Source organism: Arachis ipaensis, chromosome B4 (genome assembly GCF_059453495.1).
Source record: "Arachis ipaensis isolate K30076 ecotype BB chromosome B4, ASM5945349v1, whole genome shotgun sequence".
In the NCBI taxonomy this organism is placed as follows: Eukaryota; Viridiplantae; Streptophyta; class Magnoliopsida; order Fabales; family Fabaceae; genus Arachis; species Arachis ipaensis.
This window is the reverse complement of record NC_142439.1, coordinates 91,192,233-91,218,443: the sequence shown is the minus strand read 5'-3', so window position 1 is coordinate 91,218,443 and position 26,211 is coordinate 91,192,233. Positions and strand designations below refer to the sequence as shown.

At 40.7% G+C, this 26,211-nt stretch overlaps 1 protein-coding gene and 2 non-coding genes across 3 annotated transcripts; 1 reads left to right on the top strand and 2 right to left on the bottom strand.

The window, feature by feature from the left end:
- Window positions 1-8,871: 8,871 nt before the first annotated feature.
- Window positions 8,872-12,389, bottom strand: LOC107636610 (uncharacterized). Its single transcript, XM_088484682.1, has 3 exons — window positions 11,731-12,389; window positions 10,842-11,529; window positions 8,872-8,880 (listed from the first exon to the last, which is right to left on the bottom strand). The coding sequence occupies exons 1-3, from the start codon at window positions 12,387-12,389 to the stop codon at window positions 8,872-8,874; spliced, it is 1,356 nt and encodes a 451-aa protein (XP_088340808.1).
- Window positions 12,112-12,215, top strand: LOC148568341 (small nucleolar RNA R71). The gene has a single exon (XR_015883048.1). It is a non-coding gene; the product is annotated as a small nucleolar RNA R71 (small nucleolar RNA).
- Window positions 12,390-22,913: 10,524 nt separating the features above from the next.
- On the bottom strand, window positions 22,914-23,021 carry LOC148568340 (small nucleolar RNA R71). The gene has a single exon (XR_015883021.1). It is a non-coding gene; the product is annotated as a small nucleolar RNA R71 (small nucleolar RNA).
- Between the last annotated feature and the right edge of the window lie 3,190 nt (window positions 23,022-26,211).

Sequence of the window (26,211 nt, the reverse complement as noted above, 5' to 3'; positions counted from 1 at the left end):
TAGGGGGAATTTCTAGGATATAGAAGTCAATGGGAAATGTGAGCCCCTTAATCCTCACTAATACATCTTCAGCAATTCCAACTACTGTAATAATGCTTTTATCTGCTAACACAAAACGAGCTGCCGACCTTTTTAAGGGAGGGAGCCTCAAAGTATCATATATGGACAAAGGAATTATACTAACACACGCTCCTAAATCACACATACAGTCAGAAAATATCACACCTCCAATGGTACAGTTAACCATGCATGGACCTGGATCACTACATTTTTCAGGTATACCTCCCATTAAAGCAGATATTGAACTACCTAAAGGAATAGTTTCTAGTTCATTAATTTTATCTTTATGTAGGAGTAAATCCTTTAGAAACTTTCCGTATTTAGGTACCTGTTGAATAATATCAAAAAGGGGAACATTTACCTCAACCTTTTTGAATATTTCTACCATTTTGGGATCAAGTTCCATCTGCTTTCTGGGCTTCCTTGCAAGTTGTGGAAATGGGATAGGATGGGCGCTCCTTGTAGCTTCAACATCCTTTGGTGCTTCATTCTGTGGTTGAGCTTCCTCTTCTTCAACTATGTCTTGTACGTCCTCTTCTTCTTCAGCATCTTCCACATCCACCACATCTTCTACTGGGGCGTGTTCTGGTGGACTTGGCTCCTCATGGTTCCTCTCCTGCAATGTGGTTCTGGACCTCAAAGTGATGGCATTGATACCGCCCTTGGGATTAGGTAAAGGTTGAGAAGGAATTTCACTGGAGCTTGAAGGTTGATGTGTGGAGTTAAGTGATGAATCCATCTAGGAGACGAGAGCTTGTAAGGTGGCAGTCAGACCATTCAAAGAAAAGTTCAGCTGTGCCTACATGTCTTGTTGTACCTGCGCAAGAGAATGGAGCATCTCGTCACTTGATGAGAAATTGGAAATAGTAGTCTGAGGAACCTGTTGTTGGTTGTGTTGGGGTCCTTGGGACTGTCTTAGGTGAGGTGCTCTGTAAGGTTGGTTCTGATTCTGCTGTCCGTTGTTGTTATTGTTATTCCACCTCTGGTTTCCATTATTGTCTCTGCCTCCTCTGTTAAAGTTATCCCTCCACCCATGGTTAGAATTATCTCTCCAACCTTAGTTGGAGTTATCCTGCCATCCATGGTTATAGTTGCCACCTTGGTTGTAGTTGCCACCTTGTTGATTGTAACCTTGATTCGAGCGATCATAGAAGTTGTGAGTGGCTGCCACAGTGTTGTCTTCCTGTTGGAGCTGTGGACATTCATCAGTATAATGACTATAATCAGCACAGATCCCGCATACTCTTTGTGGAACCAACTGTTGGTTTTGTTGTGGTGGGAGAGGCTGAGCTTGTTGTTGATTTAACTCCATCTGCTTCAGTAGATTGGTCATTTCACATATACTCTGTGTGAGAGTAGTAGTTTCAATGCTAGAAGAAACTTCAGCAACAGCCTTAGGATGGTTGCACCTCTGTCTATGATTCCTAGTGGACTCGGCTAAGTCGCTGATCAGCTGCCATGCTTCATCTGCCGTTTTGTACTTTTTCAAAGAACCATTACTAGCACCTTCCAGTGTAGTCTTATCCTAGGGGTTCATGCCTTGAGTGAAGTAGCTGACCAATACTAGTTTATCAATCATGTGATGGGGACATGCGTCCAGGAGATTGTTGAAGCGCTCCCAATATTCGTAGAGAGTCTCGGATTCGCCTTGAATAATCATTGAAATCTCTTTCTGCAATCTATCAGTAACTTCAGCTGGAAAGTATTTTTTCAAAAATTCTCTTCTAAGCATATCCCAGTTAGTAACGGTCGCTTCAGGTTGAGTGTAGTACCATTCCCTCGCCTTTCCCTAAAGAGAAAACGGGAAAGCGATTAACAAAATAGAAGTTTCATTTGCACCATGACGCCTAACAGTAGAACAGGCTGTCTGGAAATCCCTAAGGTGCTTGATAGGCTCTTGAGCAAGTAAGCCATGAAACTTGGGTATCAAGTTGATTAGTGCAGTCTTCAGTTCAAAATTGATGAGATATTTTGGTGGAAAAATAAATTTCTCCCAAAACACACAAATCTAACTGGCAAGTGCACCAGGTCGCATCAAGTAATAAAAACTCACGGGAGTGAGGTCGATCCCACAGGGATTGAAGGATTGAGCAATTTTAGTTTGGTGGTTGATTTATTCAAGCGAATCAAGATTTGGTTGGGTGATTTGTGATTTGCAGAATTTAAATTGCATGAAATTAAAGAGAGCAGGAAATTAAATTGCTGAATCTTAAAGAACAAGAAATTAAATGGCAGAAACTTAGAGTGCAAGAAATGTAAATTGCGGAATCTTAAAGTGCAAGAAATGTAAATGGCTCGAAATGTAAAGGGGATTGGGAGTTGGATTTGCGGAAATTAAACAAAGAAAGGTAAATTGCATCAAACAGAAAAGTAAAAGAGTGTTTGGGTTGAATCGGATCCTGAAGCAGTAAAGTAAATGAACATTAAAAGCAAGAAACAAAATGTAAATTGGGAAATCAGATCTCAGGATCCAGAGACTAGAAAACAAAGTCTAGATCTCAATGCCTTCCTAGATCCAACAAGAACAATCGCAAGGGAATTGTAAATTGCAAGGAAAGTAGATGAAGAGCAATTAACAGAAATTAAATTCAATCAAGCAGTAAATAAAGCAGAGAGATCCAAAGTTGATATTGAAACAGAATTTCTTCAATTCTCCAACCCAAGATCCAAGACAATTGTAATTGAAATTGAAAGCAATAAAACTGAGAGGAAGAGAAGTGAATTCTCCTTCCCCAAGACTAAGAAATTAAAGATCACTCAATATCCAAAGCTCTCCGAAAACTATTATGAAAATTCAAAAAGGAAAGCTCCCCGAAGAACTTGAATTCTATCCTATTTATACACTTTCTTCAAATGATCTTCAAGCCTTGAGTTGGGCCTTTGCTCTTGGTGGAATTGGGTTGAAAGAGGCCTTGGTTGATTGCTCTTGGAGTTTGGAGAAGAACCAAAGTGAACCAAATGAACCGGGTTGGAGTTTTGCAAAAGTTGGAGCAAAAGTTGGAGCAAAAGTTAGGGTCTAACTTTTGGTCCAACTTTTCATATCAGCCAACACAACTTGCTGATACTCACGTTGGTGCAAAAGTTAGGGGTCTAACTTTTGCACCAACGTTGGCCTTCCTTGGTGCACTTGTGGCGCCAACGTTAGCGCAAAAGTTAGGGGCTAACGTTGGCGCAAACTTTTGCTCCTCCCCTTGTAGTTTTCATGTGCTAACGGGGCTAACGTTGGCGCAAACTTTTGGTGCCCAGGGAGTATTTTTCTCATGCCAACGTTAGCCTCAAAGTTAGGGGCTAACGTTGGCGCAAACTTTTGGTGCCCAGGGGTGATTTTCATGTGCCAACGTTAGCCTCAAAGTTAGGGGCTAACGTTGGCGCAAACTTTTGGTACCCAGGGAGTGATTTTCAAGTTCCAACGTTAGCCCAAAAGTTAGGGGCTAACGTTGGGGCTAACTTTTCACCCAAAAGTTTGTGCAAAAGTTTGAGGCTAACTTTAGGTCCAGCTTTTTGCTTCCTGGTTCAATTTCACTTATTCCATTGTCTTCTCTTTACTCCTAGCTATTCCTTCTTGCTTCAACCTTTCTCCAAGCTTTCTTCACCTATCATTAATCAACCAAACACATCAAAGCTATGCTTAAAATCATGAGATATTCATTCTTTCATAATATGTGACAATTATAGTATAAAACCTCATGAAATAGCATGAATTCATACATGGTTGATTAAATCAAAGGAAACATGAAAATCTACCCAATTGGCTTGCTTGTGGCTCAAGAAAGTGCATAATTCTAATGAAAACAAAAGAAAAAGACTAGCTAAAATAGGCTAAGATGACTTGTCATCACAACACCAAACTTAAAGCTTGCTTGTCCTCAAGCAAGAAATAAATTTATGCTCCAAGGTTCTTTCAATTAAGATGGATTGAAGAATAACTTGTAAAGTCCAGTGAGTGAAGTGATCAGGTAAAGTGGGGTGAACTCTAAATCATGTGCTCTTGCAAGGGCTTCAGTGCTTACTAGTCCTCACATATTGGGAGTCTTAGGTCTCAGGATTTTCATCCAAATGGTATCATGGAGATCTCTTTATATGTAATCACCTTGAAGCAGCTTATAGTTTCTGTGCTTTGGCCTCGACTCTAAGTGTCATGTCTCAAAGCGGCTCTTTAGATAAGCTTTCAATCAATACTCCTAAACCAGTTGGTTTTAAGGTATTAGGTGTTAAAGCACCCCTAAGGATTTACTTGCTCAAGCCTCTTTCCTTGACACAGCTCAACCACAAGCATTTACTAGGCTAACAACTCTTTGAGTTTTGTTTCTTCTTTCTTTCTCTGCCTAGTAATTGATGCTCAGAGCCTTGGGCCATGTTCTTTTTGCTTTTGTATTTTCTTTATTTTCTTTTGTTTTGTTTGCTTCTTCTTGGATCAATAAATTTTTGAGAATCTCCACAATACTTCTTTGAACTTCATGTCCTGCCTATGAGCTCCCATGCAAGTTTTCACAAGCATGCAACCTCAATACATAATCATACAACTAGAACCACCACTTCTCCTAATCTTTTGCTTGCCTCAAAATTGTTTAATTCCTCAATCCTTCTTTTTAAAGAACTTTCATGTGATGCAATTCTTGAATCATTGAGTACAAACAAGTTTTGAAGAGAAAAATGTTGTGAATAATCAAGCATCTTGCTTATTGAATTACAGAAAAACTATGCTATGCAGACAGATAATCAGGGAAACTAAACCACTCTCAATCATAGCAGTGTTTGATGTAAGATAATCACTTAACAATACAACCTTTTGGAGTTCGCTTGCTTTCCTTCTTCTCATCATCATCATTGCTGGCCTTTAGGTTCATCTTTTGTTTCTTTGATTGATGATTCTTAATCCTTCCAAAAGCTTGTATAGACCTCTGCAATGATATTGAAAGTTGCTCGTTCCCCAAGCACTTGGAAACAATGGTTAGTCTGGCTGATTTATTTATGGGCTTTTGAACTTACTTTGGTGTGAGAACACCAAACTTAGTACCTTGCCAACGGGTTTCATGCATCAAATTAACCATGTGTAATAACTTTTTTCTTTTCTTCTTCTTTTTCAAAAGCAATAAAACTGAAAACTAGGAAACAGCAGAATAGTTAACTAGTTCATCCAATATGCTTGAAGCCAGCATTATGCAGAAGGTGAGAATGTGTTTTATAATGGGATTTTGGTGAAACACCAAACTTAGAATCCTGCATTCTCCTTTAAATTATTTTGGTGTGCAACACCAAACTTAGCTTCTTGCATTATAGATAGAACTAATTAACCTTTTTATTAAAATAGATATGAAAAGATAGTTACCTCCGGTTGGGTTGCCTCCCAACAAGCGCTCTTTTATTGTCACTAGCTTGACATCCTTCACTCTGTGCTCATGGAAGTTGAGGCTTCTGTTGCCTTAGGTTTCCTCCTCTCGCTATGGGCTTCCTTCCCTCTGTTTCTCTTTCCATAGCCATCTTACTTTCCTCCATGACTCCCTTCTCTTTCAACACAGCATCCTTTTCATGGCTCTTTGGGTTCAGAGTCCCCTCCTTCTCACTCAATTCAGCAAGGTTTTGAACAAGTTGTTCCATCTACCTTTCAAGTCTTCTGAGTGAAGCCTCCTGGTTCTTGCTTATCATCTCTTGATGTTTCTTTATTTCTTCCCGCTCTATTACCATCATTTCTTGAATTTTTATGGACCTCTCCATCAGCATTTCTAGAATATAGATTCTTTGAAAGGTTGGAAGTGGTTGTGGCTGTGTCAATTGTGGTGGTTGATGAAGGTCATTTTGAGCGAATGGTGAGGTAGGACGGGGTTGGAAGTGTGTGTGATTGTTGTTGTGGGGGTGTATTTTAAGTTGGTTTTTGAAGCTGGGACTGTTGCAGTTGAAGTCCCTTTGGTTTTTGGTTTTGGTTCTCAACCCCCCTCCCATTAGAATGAGTTCTCCAAGGTGGATTGTACACATCATTCTGAGGCCTGTGTTGGAGCATGCTAGAGTGATTGCTCGGAGATTGTAGTTGCTCATAACTCTGTTGCTCATGGTTAATGACCCCAAAACTGTGTTCAGCTTGATTACTCCCATATGAGCTTTGAGTCAGGTTGTATGTATGTATTACAGCATGTCTCAACTCAGTGATTTTCCTAGCCATCATGTCCAGTTGTTGTAGAGTTTGCTGATGTATCTGCTTGTTTTGGCTTATTACTGCACGAGCACCTTCAATTTCTTTCTCTTGTGTGAATGGATGCACTTCTGCCTCTGGCTTAACAATTCTTTGTGATGGGTTCAATTTGACTAGGAGCCCATTCATCAGTTCTTCCCATCCGATAATGCTTCCTTGTGGAAAAGCTTCAAACCATTGGGCAACATCATTCATGGCTATGGATAGTTGCTTCGAACTATGGGTTACATTATCATCCAAGGTGGGGATATTACTCTCATGATTGCTAGAATTTGTTGAGTTCCCCTCCATGATCTGCACAGTCACAAAAATTCAAGTGATGATTGAATATTTTCAAGCTCAGAATGTGATTCAGAAGGTTAGCTGGCACAAAGTATCAAACAGTTGATGGACTTGGGAGATTAGTGGCAGAAATTGCTTCTCTTGTGTAAGTAAGAGCATTGCGTAGAGCCAGAAATTTCCCGGAAAACTTCACTTTGTTGCTAAAGCGAAGTTTCAGTCATCTCAGGCAAAAATTCAAACAGTTAGTGGGTTAGTCGAAATTAGAGAAAAATAAAGAGAAAGTGCTTGATCTAGATCACCACCTCACTTAATCATTGTCAATCTAATCAATCCCCGGCAACGGCGCCAAAAACTTGATGAGATATTTTGGTGGAAAAATAAATTTCTCCCAAAACACACAAATCTAACCAGCAAGTGCACCGGGTCGCATCAAGTAATAAAAACTCATGGGAGTGAGGTCGATCCCACAGGGATTGAAGGATTGAGCAATTTTAGTTTGGTGGTTGATTTAGTCAAGTGAATCAAGATTTGGTTGGGTGATTTGTGATTTGCAGAATTTAAATTGCATGAAATTAAAGAGAGCAGGAAATTAAATTGCTGAATCTTAAAGAACAAGAAATTAAATGGCAGAAACTTAGAGTGCAAGAAATGTAAATTGCGGAATCTTAAAGTGCAAGAAATGTAAATGGCTCGAAATGTAAAGGGGATTGGGAGTTGGATTTGCGGAAATTAAACAAAGAAAGGTAAATTGCATCAAACAGAAAAGTAAAAGAGTGTTTGGGTTGAATCGGATCCTGAAGCAGTAAAGTAAATGAACATTAAAAGCAAGAAACAAAATGTAAATTGGGAAATCAGATCTCAGGATCCAGAGACTAGAAAACCAAGTCTAGATCTCAATGCCTTCCTAGATCCAACAAGAACAATCGCAAGGGAATTGTAAATTGCAAGGAAAGTAGATGAAGAGCAATTAACAGAAATTAAATTCAATCAAGCAGTAAATAAAGCAGAGAGATCCAAAGTTGAGATTGAAACAGAATTTCTTCAATTCTCCAACCCAAGATCCAAGACAATTGTAATTGAAATTGAAAGCAATAAAACTGAGAGGAAGAGAAGTGAATTCTCCTTCCCCAAGACTAAGAAATTAAAGATCACTCAATATCCAAAGCTCTCCGAAAACTATTATGAAAATTCAAAAAGGAAAGCTCCCCGAAGAACTTGAATTCTATCCTATTTATACACTTTCTTCAAATGATCTTCAAGCCTTGAGTTGGGCCTTTGCTCTTGGTGGAATTGGGTTGAAAGAGGCCTTGGTTGATTGCTCTTGGAGTTTGGAGAAGAACCAATGTGAACCAAATGAACCGGGTTGGAGTTTTGCAAAGTTGGACCAAAAGTTGGAGCAAAAGTTAGGGTCTAACTTTTGGTCCAACTTTTCATATCGGCCAACACAACTTGCTGATGCTCACGTTGGTGCAAAAGTTAGGGGTCTAACTTTTGCACCAACATTGGCCTTCCTTGGTGCACTTGTGGCACCAACGTTAGCCCAAAAGTTAGGGGCTAACGTTGGCGCAAACTTTTGCTCCTCCCCTTGTAGTTTTCATGTGCCAACGTTAGCCTCAAAGTTAGGGGCTAACGTTGGCGCAAACTTTTGGTGCCCAGGGAGTGTTTTTCTCATGCCAACGTTAGCCTCAAAGTTAGGGGCTAACGTTGGCGCAAACTTTTGGTGCCCAGGGGTGATTTTCATGTGCCAACGTTAGCCTCAAAGTTAGGGCTAACGTTGGCGCAAACTTTTGGTACCCAGGGAGTGATTTTCAAGTTCCAACGTTAGCCCAAAAGTTAGGGGCTAACGTTGGGGCTAACTTTTCACCCAAAAGTTTGTGCAAAAGTTTGAGGCTAACTTTAGGTCCAGCTTTTTGCTTCCTGGTTCAATTTCACTTATTCCATTGTCTTCTCTTTACTCCTAGCTATTCCTTCTTGCTTCAACCTTTCTCCAAGCTTTCTTCACCTATCATTAATCAACCAAACACATCAAAGCTATGCTTAAAATCATGAGATATTTATTCTTTCATAATATGTGACAATTATAGTATAAAACCTCATGAAATAGCATGAATTCATACATGGTTGATTAAATCAAAGGAAACATGAAAATCTACCCAATTGGCTTGCTTGTGGCTCAAGAAAGTGCATAATTCTAATGAAAACAAAAGAAAAAGACTAGCTAAAATAGGCTAAGATGACTTGTCATAAAAAATCTGCAGCCAGATTTGGGTGATGCACTTGATACGGTTGCAGGGTGAAGTCTGGGGCTCCTGCCTCCTAGAGAGTAATCCCCCTAGGTTCTGTCATGTCACCTGCACGTGAATCAACTGAATCAGTAGTAAATGATCTTGTCTCGCTCTCAGATGGTGGTTTAGATTCGCCCTCAAAGGAGACTGGTGAATCGATAATTATCACTTCACCACCCTCAGAGGCTAATCGACATAGAGTTCGTCTAATATATGAAAGAGTTCTTTCAATTTCAGGATCAAATGGGACTAAACTCGGATCAGGCAATGAACGCGTCATTCAATGAGAAAGACATGTAGCTTATGGTAACAGAAATAAAAATAAAATATGCAAATAAAAATAATATATACACTAATTAATAATTTCGCACACTATTGTAACTTCCTCGGCAACGGTGCCAAAAATTGATGCGTGGCAGAAGTTAACCAATTAAGAGATTTCAATTAAGAGAACTGCGTTGCACGTATAGCTCTCAACCAGCTATGATCTGCCTTACCAATTTAAAAAGGGTTGTCATAAATTTTAGAAATAAAAATACTGGGAGTATGAGTCCCAGGTCGTCTCCCAACGAGTTGCAGGAAAGAGTGCTATTTTATTAACTAGGGGTTTTCAGAAAATTTGAGTTTTGATAATGAGTAATTAAAATGATTAAAAATTAAAGCAATAAAAATAAACTAAGAATAATTATTGATACTCTAATTAAAAGGCCTTGACTGGGGGAATAATTAACTAGAATTTCTATCCTTGTTGGGATCTTCTCAAGTGTAGTGTAAAGAGGTTGCTGTTCTCACTTGGTTAACCCTTACTAAGTAAGAGAAAGTATGGTGATTAAACTAACTCTCACCCACAAATCCTAGTCCTCTCCCTTGAGGAGGTCTAGTGTTAGTAGGTATGAAATTAGCTAACAACGTCCAATTTAACCAAGCACTTGAGCATTTCAACTCAAGTGTCTCCTCTTAATCAACCCCCATGTCAAGTAGAATTTCTACTCCATTGACATGGAATTAATAATCATAAAAATATAAGAAGACATAATTAAATAAAATAAAATGGAGAATTAAAATTAATTAAAATAAAAATAACTCTATATATTAATAAATTCAAAATGCAACATAATTATCTGAACAGAGTCAATGAATAACTAATTAAAAATAAGGGAATAAGGAAACAAACTAAAGTAATGTTTTCAACGGAGGTAATAACTCTCAGCATCTAAAATCCAAGCAAAAGCATAAACTATCAATGTAATGCGAATCTAAAAATTCAAATCTGAAACTGAAGTAATCCTAATGTGATGAATCTGAATGTGTGTGGATGCGTAATGAGTTTCTGCATGTTCCCTCACTTTATTCTATTTTCTGGGCCGAAAATTAGGTTAAAACGCGGGCCGCAATTGTCTCTAGCGTATTTTGTAATTTCTGCAGATCGCGCAGGTCACGCGTACGCGTCGTTCACGCGTTCGCGTCATTCAGCGATTTTTCTTGTCACGCGTTCGCATCATTCGTGCAGACTCCAATCCACGCGTTTGCGTCAGGCACGCGTTTGTGTCAGGCACGCGTTTGCGTCAGGTTCGCGTTCGCGTCGCTTCGATTTCTCTATTTCGCGCGTTCGCGTGAGCCATGTGCTCGTGTCAGTGTTCGCTAGTCATCTACTTATTTTCTTGTGTTCCTTCCATTTTTACAAGCTTCCTCTCCATTCTGTAAGCTATTCCTGCCCTATGAGGTCTGAAACACTTAACACACGGATCACGGCATCGAATGGTATAAAGGAGAATAAAAATACATAATTAAAAGGTCTCTAGGAAGCAAGTTTTCAATCATGGACAATTTTTGCGAAGGAATTGTATATACATGAAAATTATATGAATAAGTGGGTGAAGACTTGATAAAACCACACAATTAAACATAATATAACTCATAAAATAATGGTTTATCACTCCTAGATCACAAAATCCTCTGCCAATTTTTGTTTCTCCTATGACACAGGGAATACGAAAGCTCCTTGGATCTTTTCTTTTCAGGTGTACGTCCTTCTGAATGAGAGCACTGCATTCCTTGTTCATCACCACTATTTGGCCACCTTTCAGGTTGCTCTTCCTGGCTAGTAGCTCCTTCATCCAGTTGATACAAGTAGGCATCTGTTTAAGGATTTTGAGGTAGGGAATGTTGACACTGAGAGATGCAAACATGTCTAGGAATCTTGAATATGACTTTTCTTTCTCCCCTCCCTTGAGTCTCTGGGGAAACGGTGCCTTTGGCACATAAGGCTTCAAAGTTTCCTTCCTTGTTGAGTCTTTTCCCTGTACAGATCCAGTTCCTTGTTCTTTTTTCTCCATATTGCTCCGGGGGCTTCCTTGGTTGTGCTCTGTTGGTTCGCTGGTGTCTTCTTCCAGTATTTCTTCATTTGCAAGAGTCACTGCCTTACACTCTTCCCATCTCACCTTCTTCATTTCCTCTCTTAGATTCTTCTCAGTGTCACTAGGGAAACTATCAGTGAGCTTCGGAATCCACTGTGAAAGATGTCCTACTTGAGCTTCAAGATTCTTAAGAACCTCCCCTCGGCTTTTCATATTACCTCTCTCTTCTTCTTGGAATTTCTTGATGTCCTCACACTCTTTGTAAAGGTTTGCAAGCATAGCTCCCATCCTGGTCATTCTATCATCATCATGTGGTGGTGGTTGGTTGAAATTGGGGTGTTGAGAGTGGTTTTTATGGCTTTGGTATGGTGGATGTGAATAAGTGTTTTGTGTGGTCTGGTATGGTTTTTGGTTAGAGTTTTGGTGAGTGGAGTTGTTGTACTGGGGTGGATTGTATGGTCTGTGGTCTTGGCCTTGGTTTTTTTGGTTCCCCCACCCAAAGTTTGGGTGATTTCTCCAACCAGGATTATAAGTTTTAGAGTATGGATCATTGGCTTGCCTAGATGAGTTTCCAAGGTACTTAGCTTCCTCCCAGTTAGGTCTTTCTTCTGTCTCTAATTCTTCTTGAGGTAATGATTGAGTATGGATAGCTGCAGCCTGGTTCTTCTCCATTTGCTTGGTCAATTCGGCAAATTTCTTGGTGATCATCTTGTTCTGAGCCAGGATTGTATCCATTTGATTCAATTCCAAGACTCCCCTATTGTTGCTTCTATCAGAGGCATAAAAATACTCATTGTCAGCCACTGTCTCTATAACACCAATGGCCTCGTCAATGTTCTTCTTCTTGTTTAGGGAACCTCTAGATGAGTGATCTACAGCTTTCCTTGATTCATAATTCAGCCCTTCATAAAAAGTGTGAATTTGCACCCACTCATTAAACATGTCAAGGGGGCATTTCTTTGTCAAATCCTTGAATCTCTCCCAGGCTTCATAAAGAGTTTTACCATCCTGCTGTCTGAATGTTTGCACCTTAATTCTCAGCCTGTTCACTCTTTGTGGCGGGTAGAACCTCGTCAAGAATCTGCTCATTACATCTTCCCAGGTTGTCAAGCTTTCCTTCGGGAATGACTCCAACCATTTTGATGCCTTGTCCCTCAAGGAAAATTGAAACAATAACAATCTATAGGTGTCAGGATGAACACCATTAGATTTAACCATGTCATATATCCTTTGGAATTTAGTGAGATGATCATTAGGATCTTCTTGGGCACTTCCTCCAAAAGAACAGTTGTTTTGGACAAGAGTTATGAGCTAAGGCTTCAATTCAAAGTTGTTAGCATGGATAGTTGGCCTCTCAATGCTGCTACCACAATTTCCTAGATTTCGATTGATGTACGATCCCAGGACTCTTCTCTCTTGTCCAGCTGGGTTAGCTCCACCTCTTCTGGCATGGTTATTCACCTCTTCTTCATGATGGTTTTTCATATCCTCCTCCATGGTTATATCAAAGTATTCCTCTTCTTCTTCAGCACCAACAACCCTCTTTCCTCCTCCATGGTTATTTCTCGTCTTCCCAACATCCTGCTGGCTGAGTCGACCGACCTCTTCAGGTCAGAACTACCCGACCTCTTCTCAAAGAGTTCAGCCAAATCACCAGGAAAGCCCAAAAAGGGCCCAAACAAGAGGAACACGACCCGATTCCAAAGGCAGTCCAAGCCAGGAAAGATAAAGGCGGTTCCCTTAGAAGATAAGATGACTTCACTCAAAGATAAGATAAGATAACTATCTCATCTCCAGGAAAGATCGCTCTACAACATTATAAATACACTAGAGTACCCAAGTATAACTCATACTCTGATTCTACTAAAAACTTGCATAATACCCTTGCTAACTTAAGCATCGGAGTCCCTTGCAGGTACCACCACCCTCCAGTGACGAAGGATCAGTAACATCACCCAGTCCAACAAATCGGACACGGTGGCTCCGGCCACTACCATCAAGTCAGACACAACCGCTCCAACCAGTACGGAAGATCTCGTCCGAGATCGACCTACAGTTTCAGGTAACCCTTGGAACATTGGCGCCATTGCCGGAGACCTGGAAGTCATCCCATCATCATGGCGGACAACCTTGACAACTACCACAATTCTGATTTGGAGAACAGAATGCCACATAAAAAGACGGACGTCACACCAAATGATACTTCTCAGCCTAACAAAGACAAGAATTCGCCAAGCACAGGAGTCATGGAGGTGCTTCAAGCTCAATAAGATCACCTCAAATAGCTCGAAAAAGAGGTCGAATATCAACTGGAAGCCGAAAGAGACCTACGAAGGGAAACTAGGCGACGCCGAGAAGTAGAGGACAAGCTCCTAAAGCTTGAAGCCGATCTCAAAACTAAGGATACCCGATCCAGTCATGAAGATAGCCCCAGCAAGGATCAAGACCCATTTACCAAAGAAATCATGAAGGCCAAAATCCCAAAAGACTTCAAAGCCCCTGACATGACTCCGTACGACGGCACATCGGATCCCAGCCATCATCTCGGCAATTTCAGGAGTAGAATGTATCTCAGACGCCTCTGACGCCATTCGATGCAAAGCTTTCCCAACAACCCTGACAAAGACAGCAATTAAATGGTTCGACACTCTGTTCCCCAGATCCATCACAAGTTCCGATGACTTGGCTGAGAAATTTCTTGCCAGATTTTCCATCCAGAAGGACAAAGCCAAACATGCCCTAAGCCTACTAGGGATCAAGCAAGGAGATCGGGAGAGTCTTCACAGCTACATGGAGAGGTTCAACAAAGCTTGCCTGGACATACAAAGCCTACCAACCGAAGCAGCCATTATGGGACTCATCAATGGCCTGCGAGAAGGATCTTTTAGTCACTCTATATTAAAGAAATATCCAACATCTCTGAATGAAGTACAGGAACGAGCTGAGAAGTACATCAACATGGAGGAAAACTCTCGGCTAGGACAAACCACAAAATCCGGATTCTCCTACTCCTCCCAGGATAAGGATAAAGAATCCAAGAAAAAAGAAGATCAATACAGCGAGAAGCCTAAAAATTACAACAATTATACCCCTTTCCGGGTGTCTTTTGTGGATGTTTACCGAGAAGTATGCCATACTGAAAACATCCCGCCACCTCGTCCACTCAAAAGTAAGAAAAGAGGAGGAAATTGGACAGAATACTGTGAATATTACCGAATCTACGGATATCCTACCAATGAATGCTTCGACTTGAAAAATGTTATTGAGAAATTGGTAAGAGAAGGACGACTAGATCGGTATTTAGTCAACAAATCGGATGAGCCTCGAAAAAGAAGAAGGGACGAAGAGAGTGACCACCTCACACCCCAAAGAGACATGTTCACATGATAAATAGAGGATTCGCAGGAGAATGGATCTCAAAATCATCTCACAAAAGGCACCTCAAGGAAATATATCATGTCGAAGGAGGAGAAGGATCACCCGACCTCCCTACTATTACTTTCACCCAAGAAGACGCGGCAGGCATCATCCCAGGACATGACGATCCTATGGTCATCACTATCATATTGGCCAATGCAAACCTCCACCGCACATTGGTGGACCAAGGAAACTCGGCAGATATCTTGTTTAAATTTGCCTTCGATAAACTCAGCCTGCAGGAGAAAGAACTAAGAGCATATCCGAACAGCTTGTTTGGATTAGGAGACACCCCAATCCAACCGCTTGGATACATCTCACTACACACAACCTTTGAAAAAGAAATTCGATCAAGGACACTCAACATAGACTACATTGTAGTCAACGTAAGCTCAGCCTACAACGCCCTGATAGGTCGGGAAACATTAAACCAGCTTACAACAGTAGTTTCAACTCCACATCTATGCATGAAATTCCCAACCCTAGAAAGGATTGCTACGATAAAAGGAATCAGAAAATAGCGCGACGCTGTTACAATGAAAGTCTGAACCTCAGAGGCAAAGGGGAAAAAATCCATACCATCGAACTCGGCAGAGTTCAAGGAAGGGAAGAACTTCGCCCACAACCCGAGGGCGAAATTGAAGAAGTCCAGATCGGAGATACCCTAGACAAAACAACAAATATTGGGGCAACCCTAAAGAAAGAGATAAAGGAGCCCTTGATACAATTCCTAAGGGACAATGTCGACCTCTTCACATGGACGGCCGCAGACGTGCCGGGCATAGACCCCAAACTAATGTGCCATAAACTGGCAGTATACCCAGGATCTCGGCCAGTACAGCAGAAGCATAGGAAGCTCGGACCGGAAAGATCCCAAGCTGTGGAAGAACAGGTACAAGCTCTACTGGAGGCATGATTCATAAGAGAAGTCAAGTCCCCCCTACGGCTAGGCAACGTTGTCTTGGTAAAAAAGTCAAATGGGAAATGGCGGATGTGCACCGATTACACCGACCTCAACAAAGCTTGCCCAAAAGATCCCTATCCACTCCCAAATATTGATACTCTAGTGGATGCTTCCTCCAGATACAAGTACCTCTCGTTCATGGATGCTTACTCAGGATACAATCAAATCCCAATATATCCACTAAATCAGGAAAAAACTGCATTCCTAACTCCAAGAGCGAACTATTGTTATGTCGTCATGCCATTCGGACTAAAAAACGCAGGGATTACTTACCAAAGATTAATAAACAAAGTCTGCGCAGACCATATCGGGAAACTCAAGGAGGTATATGTAGATGACATGTTGGTAAAAACACAGAGTGAAGAGTCGCTACTATCCGACCTCACCAAAGCGTTCAACACCATAAGAAAGCATGACATGCGACTAAATCCCGCAAAGTGTACCTTTGCAGTAGAAGCCGGCAAGTTCTTGGGTTTCATGCTAACACAACAAGGAATTGAGGCAAACCCGGATAAATGTCGGGCTATACCCAACATGAAAAGCCCAACCTGCGTCAAAGAAGTACAAAAACTCAATGGAAGATTGGCAGCCTTGTCCAGATTTCTAGCCGGATCGGCCATAAGATCTCTCCCCTTTTATGCCACCCTAAGAAAGGAAAAGGGGTTTGAATGAACCACAGAATGCGAGCAAGCTTTCCAGGATTTCAAAAGGTTCCTTGGACAACCACACATTCTCACTCGACCACGGGAAGGGGAAGCACTCATATTATACCTCACAGTGGGAAGTCGGGCAATAGCCTTAGCACTAGTCAGAGAAGACGAAAGTGGGCAACTACCCATCTACTTCATCAGCAAAGCCCTACAAGGGGCCGAATTGAACCATCAAAAGATAGAAAAGTTCACCTACGCCCTCATACTAACTTCCCGACGACTTTGCCCCTATTTTCAAGCTCACACCATCAAAGTTCGGACTAACTAGCCCATGAAAGGCATTCTCTAGAAGACAGACTTAGCAGGAAGAATTCTACAATGGGCAGTCGAGCTATCTGAGTTCGATCTTCAATACGAAGCTCGAATGGCCATCAAGTCCCAATATTTGGCCGACTTCATTGCTGAGTACACTGACACTCCGGGAACTCCCACAGAATGGAATATCTACATAGACAACTCTTCAAACAAAACCGAAAGTGGTGCAGGCGTGATAATAGAAAGTGATCAGGGAACCCAAATTGAACTTTCCCTCAAATTCGGGTTCCCTGCTTCAAACAATCAGGCCGAATATGAGGCATTACTAGCTGGTTTGAAGCTGGCTAAGGAGGTTGGAGCTCAAAAGCTTATCATCTTCAGCGACTCACAAGTAGTCACTTCACAAATAGCAGGGAGCTACCAAGCCAAGGATCCCACCATGAAAAAGTACTTGGACAAAAGTAGGGAACAGCTCGGACATCTTGGGGAATATGAGGTCCACCACATACCTTGGGAACAGAATGCTTGAGTTGATGCACTCTCAAAACTAGCCAGCACCAAACCAGAGGGCAATAATAGAAGCCTCATCCAGGAAATACTACAGAACCCGTCAATCTCAGAAGAAGAAAAGATCCTAACCATAACAGGTCTGGATCAAGGATGGATGACTCCTATAATTAACTACCTCAAAACAGAAACACTCCCTACAGATAAGAAGGAGGCGAAGAGGTTAAAACGGGAGGCACAATACTATACCATCATAAACAATACTCTATACAAGAGAGGGATTTCAACACCCCTGTTAAAATGTGTGCCGACTTCCAACACAAAGGAAGTTTAAGAAGAAGTACATAGTGGCATCTGTGGCAACTATCTCAAAGCACAAGCTCTCGCCAAAAAAGTACTCCGAGCTGGATTCTATTGGCCGACTTTACAAAAAGAAGCAATAAAGTTCGTAAAGACATGTCCACCATGTCAGAAACATGCTAATTTTCACATCGCCCCACCAAAGGAGCTCATCAGCGTAACTTCACCCTAGCCATTTGCAAAATGGGGACTCGACCTCCTTGGGCCCTTCCCTCAAGGATCAAGACAGGTCAAGTTCCTCATCATAGGGGTAGACTACTTTACGAAGTGGATTGAAGCAGAACCCCTAGCTAACACCACTGCTCAAAGAAGTCAAAAATTCCTATACAGAAACATTATCACAAGGTTTGGGGTTCCTTACTCCATTAATACAGACAATGGCACTCAATTCACAGACGCAGGCTTTTAAAAATTGGTGGCCGACATGAAAATAAAATACCGATTCACTTCTGTAGAACATCCCCAGGATAATGGACAGGTAGAAGCCGCCAATAAAGTCATATTAGCCGGGCTAAAACGGAGATTGCAGGATGCAAAGGGAGTCTGGGCTGAAGAACTCTCACAAGTCCTATGGGCATATCGGATAACTCCACACTCCACGACGAGGGAATCACCCTTCCGACTAGCTTACATAATGGAGGCAATGATCCCAGTGGAAGTTGAAGAAGGGTCCCCCAGAACAATCTTCTACAATGAAGAGGCTAATACCTAACTTCAAAAGGAAGAGCTCGACTTACTTCCTGAAATACGAGAAAGAGCTCGGATCAGGGAGGAGGCATTAAAACGTCGAATGGCCTCAAGTTACAATCAAAAGGTAGTACAGCGAATTTTCGCCAATAATGACCTCATCCTAATCCGAAATGACATCAGAACAAGTCGGCCCGGAAAGGGAAAACTGGCGGCTAACTGGAAAGGACCTTACTGAGTCACAGAGGTATTGGGAAAAGGCTACTACAGGGTGTCCGAACTCGAGGGGCGAGAGCTACCAAGGTAATGGCACGCCTGCAACCTAAGAAGGTATTATAGTTAGGAGGTAATAAAGATCTTAGGTCAAGGTGCACTCTTTTTCCTGAAAAGGTTTTTTGACGAGGCATCAAACCAAGATCTATAAACTGCCTGACTTAGAAGGGTAAAACATCCACATGTATATAGTTTTCCGATTTGTCTACTTTCTATTTGGAATGAAATTTTTCAGATTTTTGCTACAAAGCCTCTCTACAGGTCAGCAAAGGTGAAAAACAAATTCATCGCCCGACCACGATGAAAACCGAATTCGATATCGACAAAGGTCGACAAAGTGAAAACCAAATTCACTGCTGGATCAAGACAAAGCTACAGGTCAGTGATGAGCGGATAATTTATACGCTTTTTGACATTGTTTTTAGTATGTTTTTAGTAGGATCTAGTTACTTTTAGGGATGTTTTCATTAGTTTTTATGTTAAATTCACATTTCTGGACTTTACTATGAGTTTGTGTGTTTTTCTGTGATTTCAGGTATTTTCTGGCTGAAATTGAGGGACTTGAGCAGAAATCAGATTCAGAGGTTGAAGAAGGACTGCTGATGCTGTTGGATTCTGACCTCCCTGCACTCAAAGTGGATTTTCTGGAGCTACAGAACTCGAAATGGCGCGCTTCGAATTGCGTTGGAAAGTAGATATCCAGGGCTTTCCAGAAATATATAATAGTCCATACTTTGGCCAAGAATAGACGACGTAAACTGGCGTTCAACGCCAGCTTTCTGCCCAAATCTGGCGTCCAGCGCCAGAAAAGGAGCCAAAACCAGAGTCGAACGCCCAAACTGGCACAAAAGCTGGCGTTCAATTCCAAGAAGGACCTCTACACGTGCAACACTCAAGCTCAGCCCAAGCACACACCAAGTGGGCCCCGGAAGTGGATTTATGCATCAATTACTTACTCATGTAAACCCTAGTAGCTAGTTTATTATAAATAGGACATTTTACTAGTCTTTTTGACAATCCTGGATTGTATTATTGATCCTGTGATCACGTTTTGGGGGCTGGCCATTCGGCCATGCCTGGACCTTTCACTTATGTATTTTCAACGGTAGAGTTTCTACACTCCATAGATTAAGGTGTGGAGCTCTGCTGTTCCTCAAAGATTAATGCAAAGTACTACTGTTTTCTATTCAATTCATCTTATTTCGCTTCTAAGATATTCATTCGCACTTCAACCTGAATGTGATGAACGTGACAATCATCATCATTCCTTATGAACGCGTGCCTGACAACCACTTCCGTTCTACCTTCGACTGAATGGGTATCTCTTAGATCTCCTAACCAGAATCTTCGTGGTGTAAGCTAGAATGATGGCGGCATTCAAGAGAATCCGGAAAGTCTAAACCTTGTCTGTGGTATTCCGAGTAAGATTCAATGAATGAATGACTGTGACGAGCTCCAAATTCGCGATTGCAGGGCGTTAGTGACAGACGCAAAAGGATAGTAAATCCTATTCCAGCATGATCGAGAACCGACAGATGAATAGCCGTGCCGTGACAGGGTGCGTTGACCATTTTCACTGAGAGGATAAGATGAAGCCATTGACAAGGGTGATGCCTCCAGACGATTAGTCGTGCTGTGACAGGGCATTGGATCATTTTCCCGAGAGATGACCGAAAGTAGCCATTGACAGTGGTGATGTATCACATAAAGCCAGCCATGGAAAGGAGTAAGACTGATTGGATGAAGATAGCAGGAAAGCAGAGGTTCAGAGGAACGAAAGCATCTCTATTCGCTTATCTGAAATTCTCACCAATGAATTACATAAGTATTTCTATCCCTATTCTATTAATTATTATTCGAAAACACCATTATCAATTTATATCTGCCTAACTGAGATTTGCAAGGTGAACATAGCTTGCTTCATACCAACAATCTTTGTGGGATTCGACCCTTACTCACGTAAGGTATTACTTGGACGACCCAGTGCACTTGCTGGTTAGTTACACGGAGTTGTGAACCATGGTCTTGGCATCATGTTTTTGGCGCCATTTTCAGGGAAAGAAAGAGCAATGAATTTTACATAATTAAAGTGTAATCACGATTCCGCGTACCAAGTTTTTGGCGCCGTTGCCGAGGATTGTTTGAGTTTGGACAACTGACGGTTCATCTTGTTGCTCAGATTAGGTAATTTTCTTTTTGTTTTGTTTTCAAAAATCTTTCAAAATTTTCTCCTTTGTTTTCGAAAAAAAAAATGTGTTTTCAAAAATTTTATTCAAAATTTTTAAGAATGAATTCTAGTGTTTCATGAAGCATGTGAAGCCTGGCTGGCTGTAAAGCCATGTCTAAATTTATTTGGACTGAGGCAGCAATTTGTTATCAAGAGCAAGCTAGTTGTTGCTAATCCACCTGCTGCTGTTCCTGATTCACCTGCTGAAGCTTGGCTGGCCATTGGCCATGTCTAGTGTTTTGGACCAGAGCTTTCATTGAAAGCTTGGCTGGCTAGTGAGCCATGTCTAATTCCTGGATTGAAGCTTTAGACTAAGAATGCAAGATTCCTGGAATTCATGTTAAAAAAAAAAATTTCGGAATCCTTATTTTTTCTTTTTCATATAATTTTCGAAAAAATCCAAAAAAAAATTAGAAAATAAAAAAATCAAAAACATTTTTTGTGTTTCTTGTTTGAGTCATGAGTCATGTCATAAGTTTGGTGTCATTTGCATGTGCATCTTGCATTTTTCGAAACTTTCATGCATTCATAGTGTTCTTCATGATCTTCAAGTTGTTCTTGGTAAGTCTTCTTGTTTGATCTTGATGATTTTTTGTTTTGTGTTGTATGGTGTTTTTCATATGCATTCTTGAATTCTTAGTGCGTAAGCATTAAAGAATTCTAAGTTTGGTGTCTTGCATGTTTTCTTTGCATTAAAAATTTTTCAAAATTGTGTCTATGATGTTCATCTTGACATTCAAAGTGTTCTTGGTGTTCATCTTGACATTCATAGCATCCTTGCATGCATTCATTGTTTTGATCTAAAAATTTCATGCATTGCATCATTTTCATGTTCTTCTCTCTCCTCATTAAAAATTCAAAAATCAAAAAAAAAAAATATCTTTCTCTTTTTCTCATCATCAAATTCGAAAATTTGAATTGACTTTTTCAAAATTTTTAAAATCTAGTTGTTTCTTATGAGTCAAATCAAATTTTCAATTTGAAAATCTTATCTTTTTTAAAATCTTTTTCAAAAATCATACCTTTTTCATTATTTTCGAAAAATTCAAAAATCTTTTTTAAAATATTTTTCAAAACTCTTTTTCTTATCTTTATCAAAATTTTCAAAAATAATATTAACAATTAATGTTTTGATTCAAAAATTTCAAGTTTTTTACTTGCTTGTTAAGAAAGATTCAAACTTTAAGTTCTAGAATCATATCTTGTGATTTCTTGTGAATCAAGTCATTAATTGTGATTTTAAAAATCAAATCTTTTTCAAAACTAATTCCTATCATATGTTTTCAAAATATCTTATTATCTTATCTTTTTCAAAAATCTAATTTCAAAATATCTTTTCCAACTTCCTAACTTCTCATCTTTTCAAAATTTGTTTCAATTAACTAACTAACTTTTTGTTTGTTTCTTAACTTTTTCAAAACTACCTAACTAACTCTCTCTCTCTAATTTTCGAAAATATCTTCCCTCTTTTTCAAAAATTTCTTTTTAATTAACTAATTATTCTTATTTTTATTTTTGATTTTAAAAATTTTCGAAAAATACTAACATTTTCAAAAACCATTTTCGAAAATCACTAACTCTTTTTCAAAAATATTTTTCGAAAATTCTCCCTCTCCCATCTTATTCTATTTATTCATTCATTTACTAACATCTCATCTCACATCTCAACCCTCCTCACAGTTGTGTTTCTTCCATTACATTACATTCTTTGTCTCCCCCTCTTCTTCTACTCACACAGGGATCCCTATACTGTGGTATAAAGGATCTCTATTATTATTATTATTTTTCTGTGCCCTCTTCTTTGTCATATGAGCAGGAGCAAGGATAAGAACATTCTTGTGGAAGCAGATCCAGAACCTGAAAGGACTCTAAAAAGGAAACTAAGAGAAGCTAAAATACAACAATCCAGAGATAACCTTTCAGAAATTTTCGAACAGGAAGAGGAGATGGCAGCCGAAAATAATAATAATGTAAGGAAGATGCTTGGTGACTTTACTGCACCTAATTCCAATTTACATGGAAGAAGCATCTCCATTCCTGCCATTGGAGCAAACAACTTTGAGCTGAAACCTCAATTAGTTTCTCTGATGCAGCAGAACTGCAAGTTTTATGGACTTCCATCTGAAGATCCTTTTCAGTTCTTAACTGAGTTCTTGCAGATATGTGATACTGTTAAGACTAATGGAGTAGATCCTGAAGTCTACAGGCTCATGCTTTTCCCTTTTGCTGTAAGAGACAGAGCTAGATTATGGTTGGATTCTCAACCCAAAGACAGCCTGAACTCTTGGGATAAGCTGGTCACGGCTTTCTTAGCCAAGTACTTTCCTCCTCGAAAGCTGAGCAAGCTTAGAGTGGATGTTCAAACCTTCAGACAAAAAGAAGGTGAATCCCTCTATGAAGCTTGGGAGAGATACAAAGGACTGACCAAAAAGTGTCCTTCTGACATGCTTTCAGAATGGACCATCCTGGATATATTCTATGATGGTCTGTCTGAGTTATCCAAGATGTCATTGGACACTTCTGCAGGTGGATCCATTCACCTAAAGAAAACGCCTGCAGAAGCTCAAGAACTCATTGACATGGTTGCAAATAATCAGTTCATGTACACTTCTGAAAGGAATCCTGTGAACAATGGGACGCCTATGAAGAAGGGAGTTCTTGAAGTTGATACTCTGAATGCCATATTGGCTCAGAATAAAATATTGACTCAGCAAGTCAATATGATCTCTCAGAGTCTGCATGGAATGCAAGCTGCATCCAACAGTACTCAAGAGGCATCTTCTGAAGAAGAAGCTTATGATCCTGAAAACCCTGCAATAGCAGAGGTAAATTACTTAGGTGAACCTTATGGAAACACCTATAACTCATCATGGAGAAATCATCCAAATTTCTCATGGAAGGATCAAAAGCCTCAACAAGGCTTTAATAATGGTGGAAGAAACAGGTTTAACAATAATAAACCTTTTCCATCATCCACTCAGCAACAGATAGAGAACTCTGAACAAAATACTTCTAATTTGGCAAACTTAGTCTCTGATCTGTCTAAGGCCACTGTAAGTTTCATGAATGAAACAAGATCTTCCATTAGAAATCTAGAAGCACAAGTGGGCCAGCTGAGTAAAAGGATCACTGAAATCCCTCCTAGTACTCTCCCAAGCAATACAGAAGAGAATCCAAAAGGAGAGTGCAAGGCCATTGACATAAGCACCATGGCCGAACCTGTGAGGAGAGGAGAGGACGTGAATCCCAAGGAGGAAGACCTCCTGGGACGTCCAGTGATCAATAAGGCGCTTCCCTCTGAGGAACCAAAGGACTCTGAGGCTCATCTAGAGACCATAGAGATTCCATTGAACCTCCTTATGCCTTTCATGAGCTCTGATGAGTATTCCTCTTCTGAAGAGAATGCGGATGTTACTAAAGAGCAAACTGCCAAGTTTCTTGGTGCAATCATGAAGCTGAATGCCAAATTATTTGGCATTGATGCTTGGAAAGTTGAACCTCCCTTGTTCATCAATGAACTAAGTGATCTGGATCAACTGACATTGCCTCAGAAGAGACAGGATCCTGGAAAGTTCATAATACCTTGTACTATAGACACCATAATCTTTAAGGCTCTGTGTGACCTTGGTTCAGGGATAAACCTCATGCCCCTCTCTGTAATAGAGAAACTGGGAATCTATGGGGTGCAAGCTGCTAAAATCTCATTAGAGATGGCAGACAATTCAAGAAAACAGGCATATGGACAAGTAGAGGTCGTATTAGTAAAGGTTGAAGGTCTTTACATCCCTGCTGATTTCATAGTCCTGGATACTGGAAAGGAAGAGGATAAATCCATCATCCTAGGAAGACCTTTCCTGGCCACAGCAAGAGCTGTGATTGATGTTGACAGAGGTGAGCTAGTCCTTCAATGGAATGAGGACTCCCCTTGTGTTTAAAACTCAAGGATCTCCCTCTGCAACCATGGAGAGGAAGCATGAAAAGCTTCTCTCAAAGCAGAGTCAACCCAAGCCCCCACAGTCAAACTCTAAGTTTGGTGTTAGGAGGCCACAACCAAACTCTAAGTTTGGTGTTGAACTCCCATATCCAAACTCTAAGTTTGGTGTTGGAGAGTTTCAACAATGCTCTGAACATCTGTAAGGCTCCATGAGAGCCCACTGTCAAGCTATTGACATTAAAGAAGCGCTTGTTGGGAGGCAACCCAATGTTTATTTATCTAATTTTTATTTTTATTATTTTTCATGTCTTTATAGGTTCATGATCATGTGGAGTCACAAAATAAATAGAAAAATTGAAAATAGAATCAAAAACAGTAGAAGAAAAATCACACCCTGGAGGAGCATCTGTCTGGCGTTCAGCGCCAGAACAGAGCATGGTTCTGGCGCTGAACGCCCAAAATGGGCAGCTTCTGGGCGCTGAACGCCAGAACAGGCATGGTTCTGGCATTCAACACCAGAAATGGCACACAAATGGGCATTGAACGCCCAAAATGGCCACCAACCTGGCGCTGAACGCCCAGAGTTGTATGCAAAGGCATTTTTACATGCCTAATGGGTGCAGGGATGTAAATCCTTGAACACCTCAGGATCTGTGGACCCCACAGGATCCACTCAGGATCTGTGGACCCCACAGGATCCCAACCTACCTTCACTTACTTCTTCTCACCACTCTCTTTCACACAACCCCATAAACACTCTTCCCCAAAAACCCTTCACCAATCACCTCAATCTCTCTTCCCCATCACCTCTTCACCACTCACATCCATCCACTCTTCCCCATAAACCTACCTCATAAACCCCACCTACCTTCAAAATTCAAAACCAATTTCCCACCCAAACCCACCCATATGGCCGAAACCTTCCCCCCCTCCCTTCCCTATATAAAGCCCTCCATTCTTCTTCAAATTCACACAACACAACCCCTCTACACCCTTCTTGGCCGAACCACATCACTTTCTCCCTCTCCTCCATTTCTTCTTCTTCTTCATCTATTCTTTCTCCTCTTGCTCGAGGGCGAGCAAAATTCTATGTTTGGTGTGGTAAAAGCATAAGCTTTTTGTTTTTCCATTACCATTGATGGCACCTAAGACCGGAAAATCCTCTAGAAAGGGGAAAGGGAAGACAAAAGCTTCCACCTCCGAGTCATGGGAGATGGAAAGGTTCATCTCCAAAGCCCATCAAGACCACTTCTATGATGTTGTGGCCAAGAAGAAGGTGATCCCTGAGGTCCCTTTCAAACTCAAAAGAAATGAGTATCCAGGGATCCGACATGAAATTCAAAGAAGAGGTTGGAAAGTTCTAACAAATCGCATCCAACAAGTCGGCATCCTAATGGTTCAAGAGTTCTATGCTAATGCATGGATCACCAAGAACCATGATCAAAGTAAGAACCCGGATCCAAAGAACTATGTTACAATGGTTCGGGGGAAATACTTAGATTTTAGTCCGGAGAATGTGAGGTTGGCGTTTAACTTGCCCATGATGCAAGGAGATGAACGCCCCTACACTAGAAGGGTCAACTTTAATCAAAGGTTGGACCAAGTCCTTATGGACATATGTGTAGAAGGAGCTCAATGGAAGATTGACTCCAAAGGCAAGCCGGTTCAACTAAGATGATTGGACCTCAAGCCTATAGCTAGAGGAT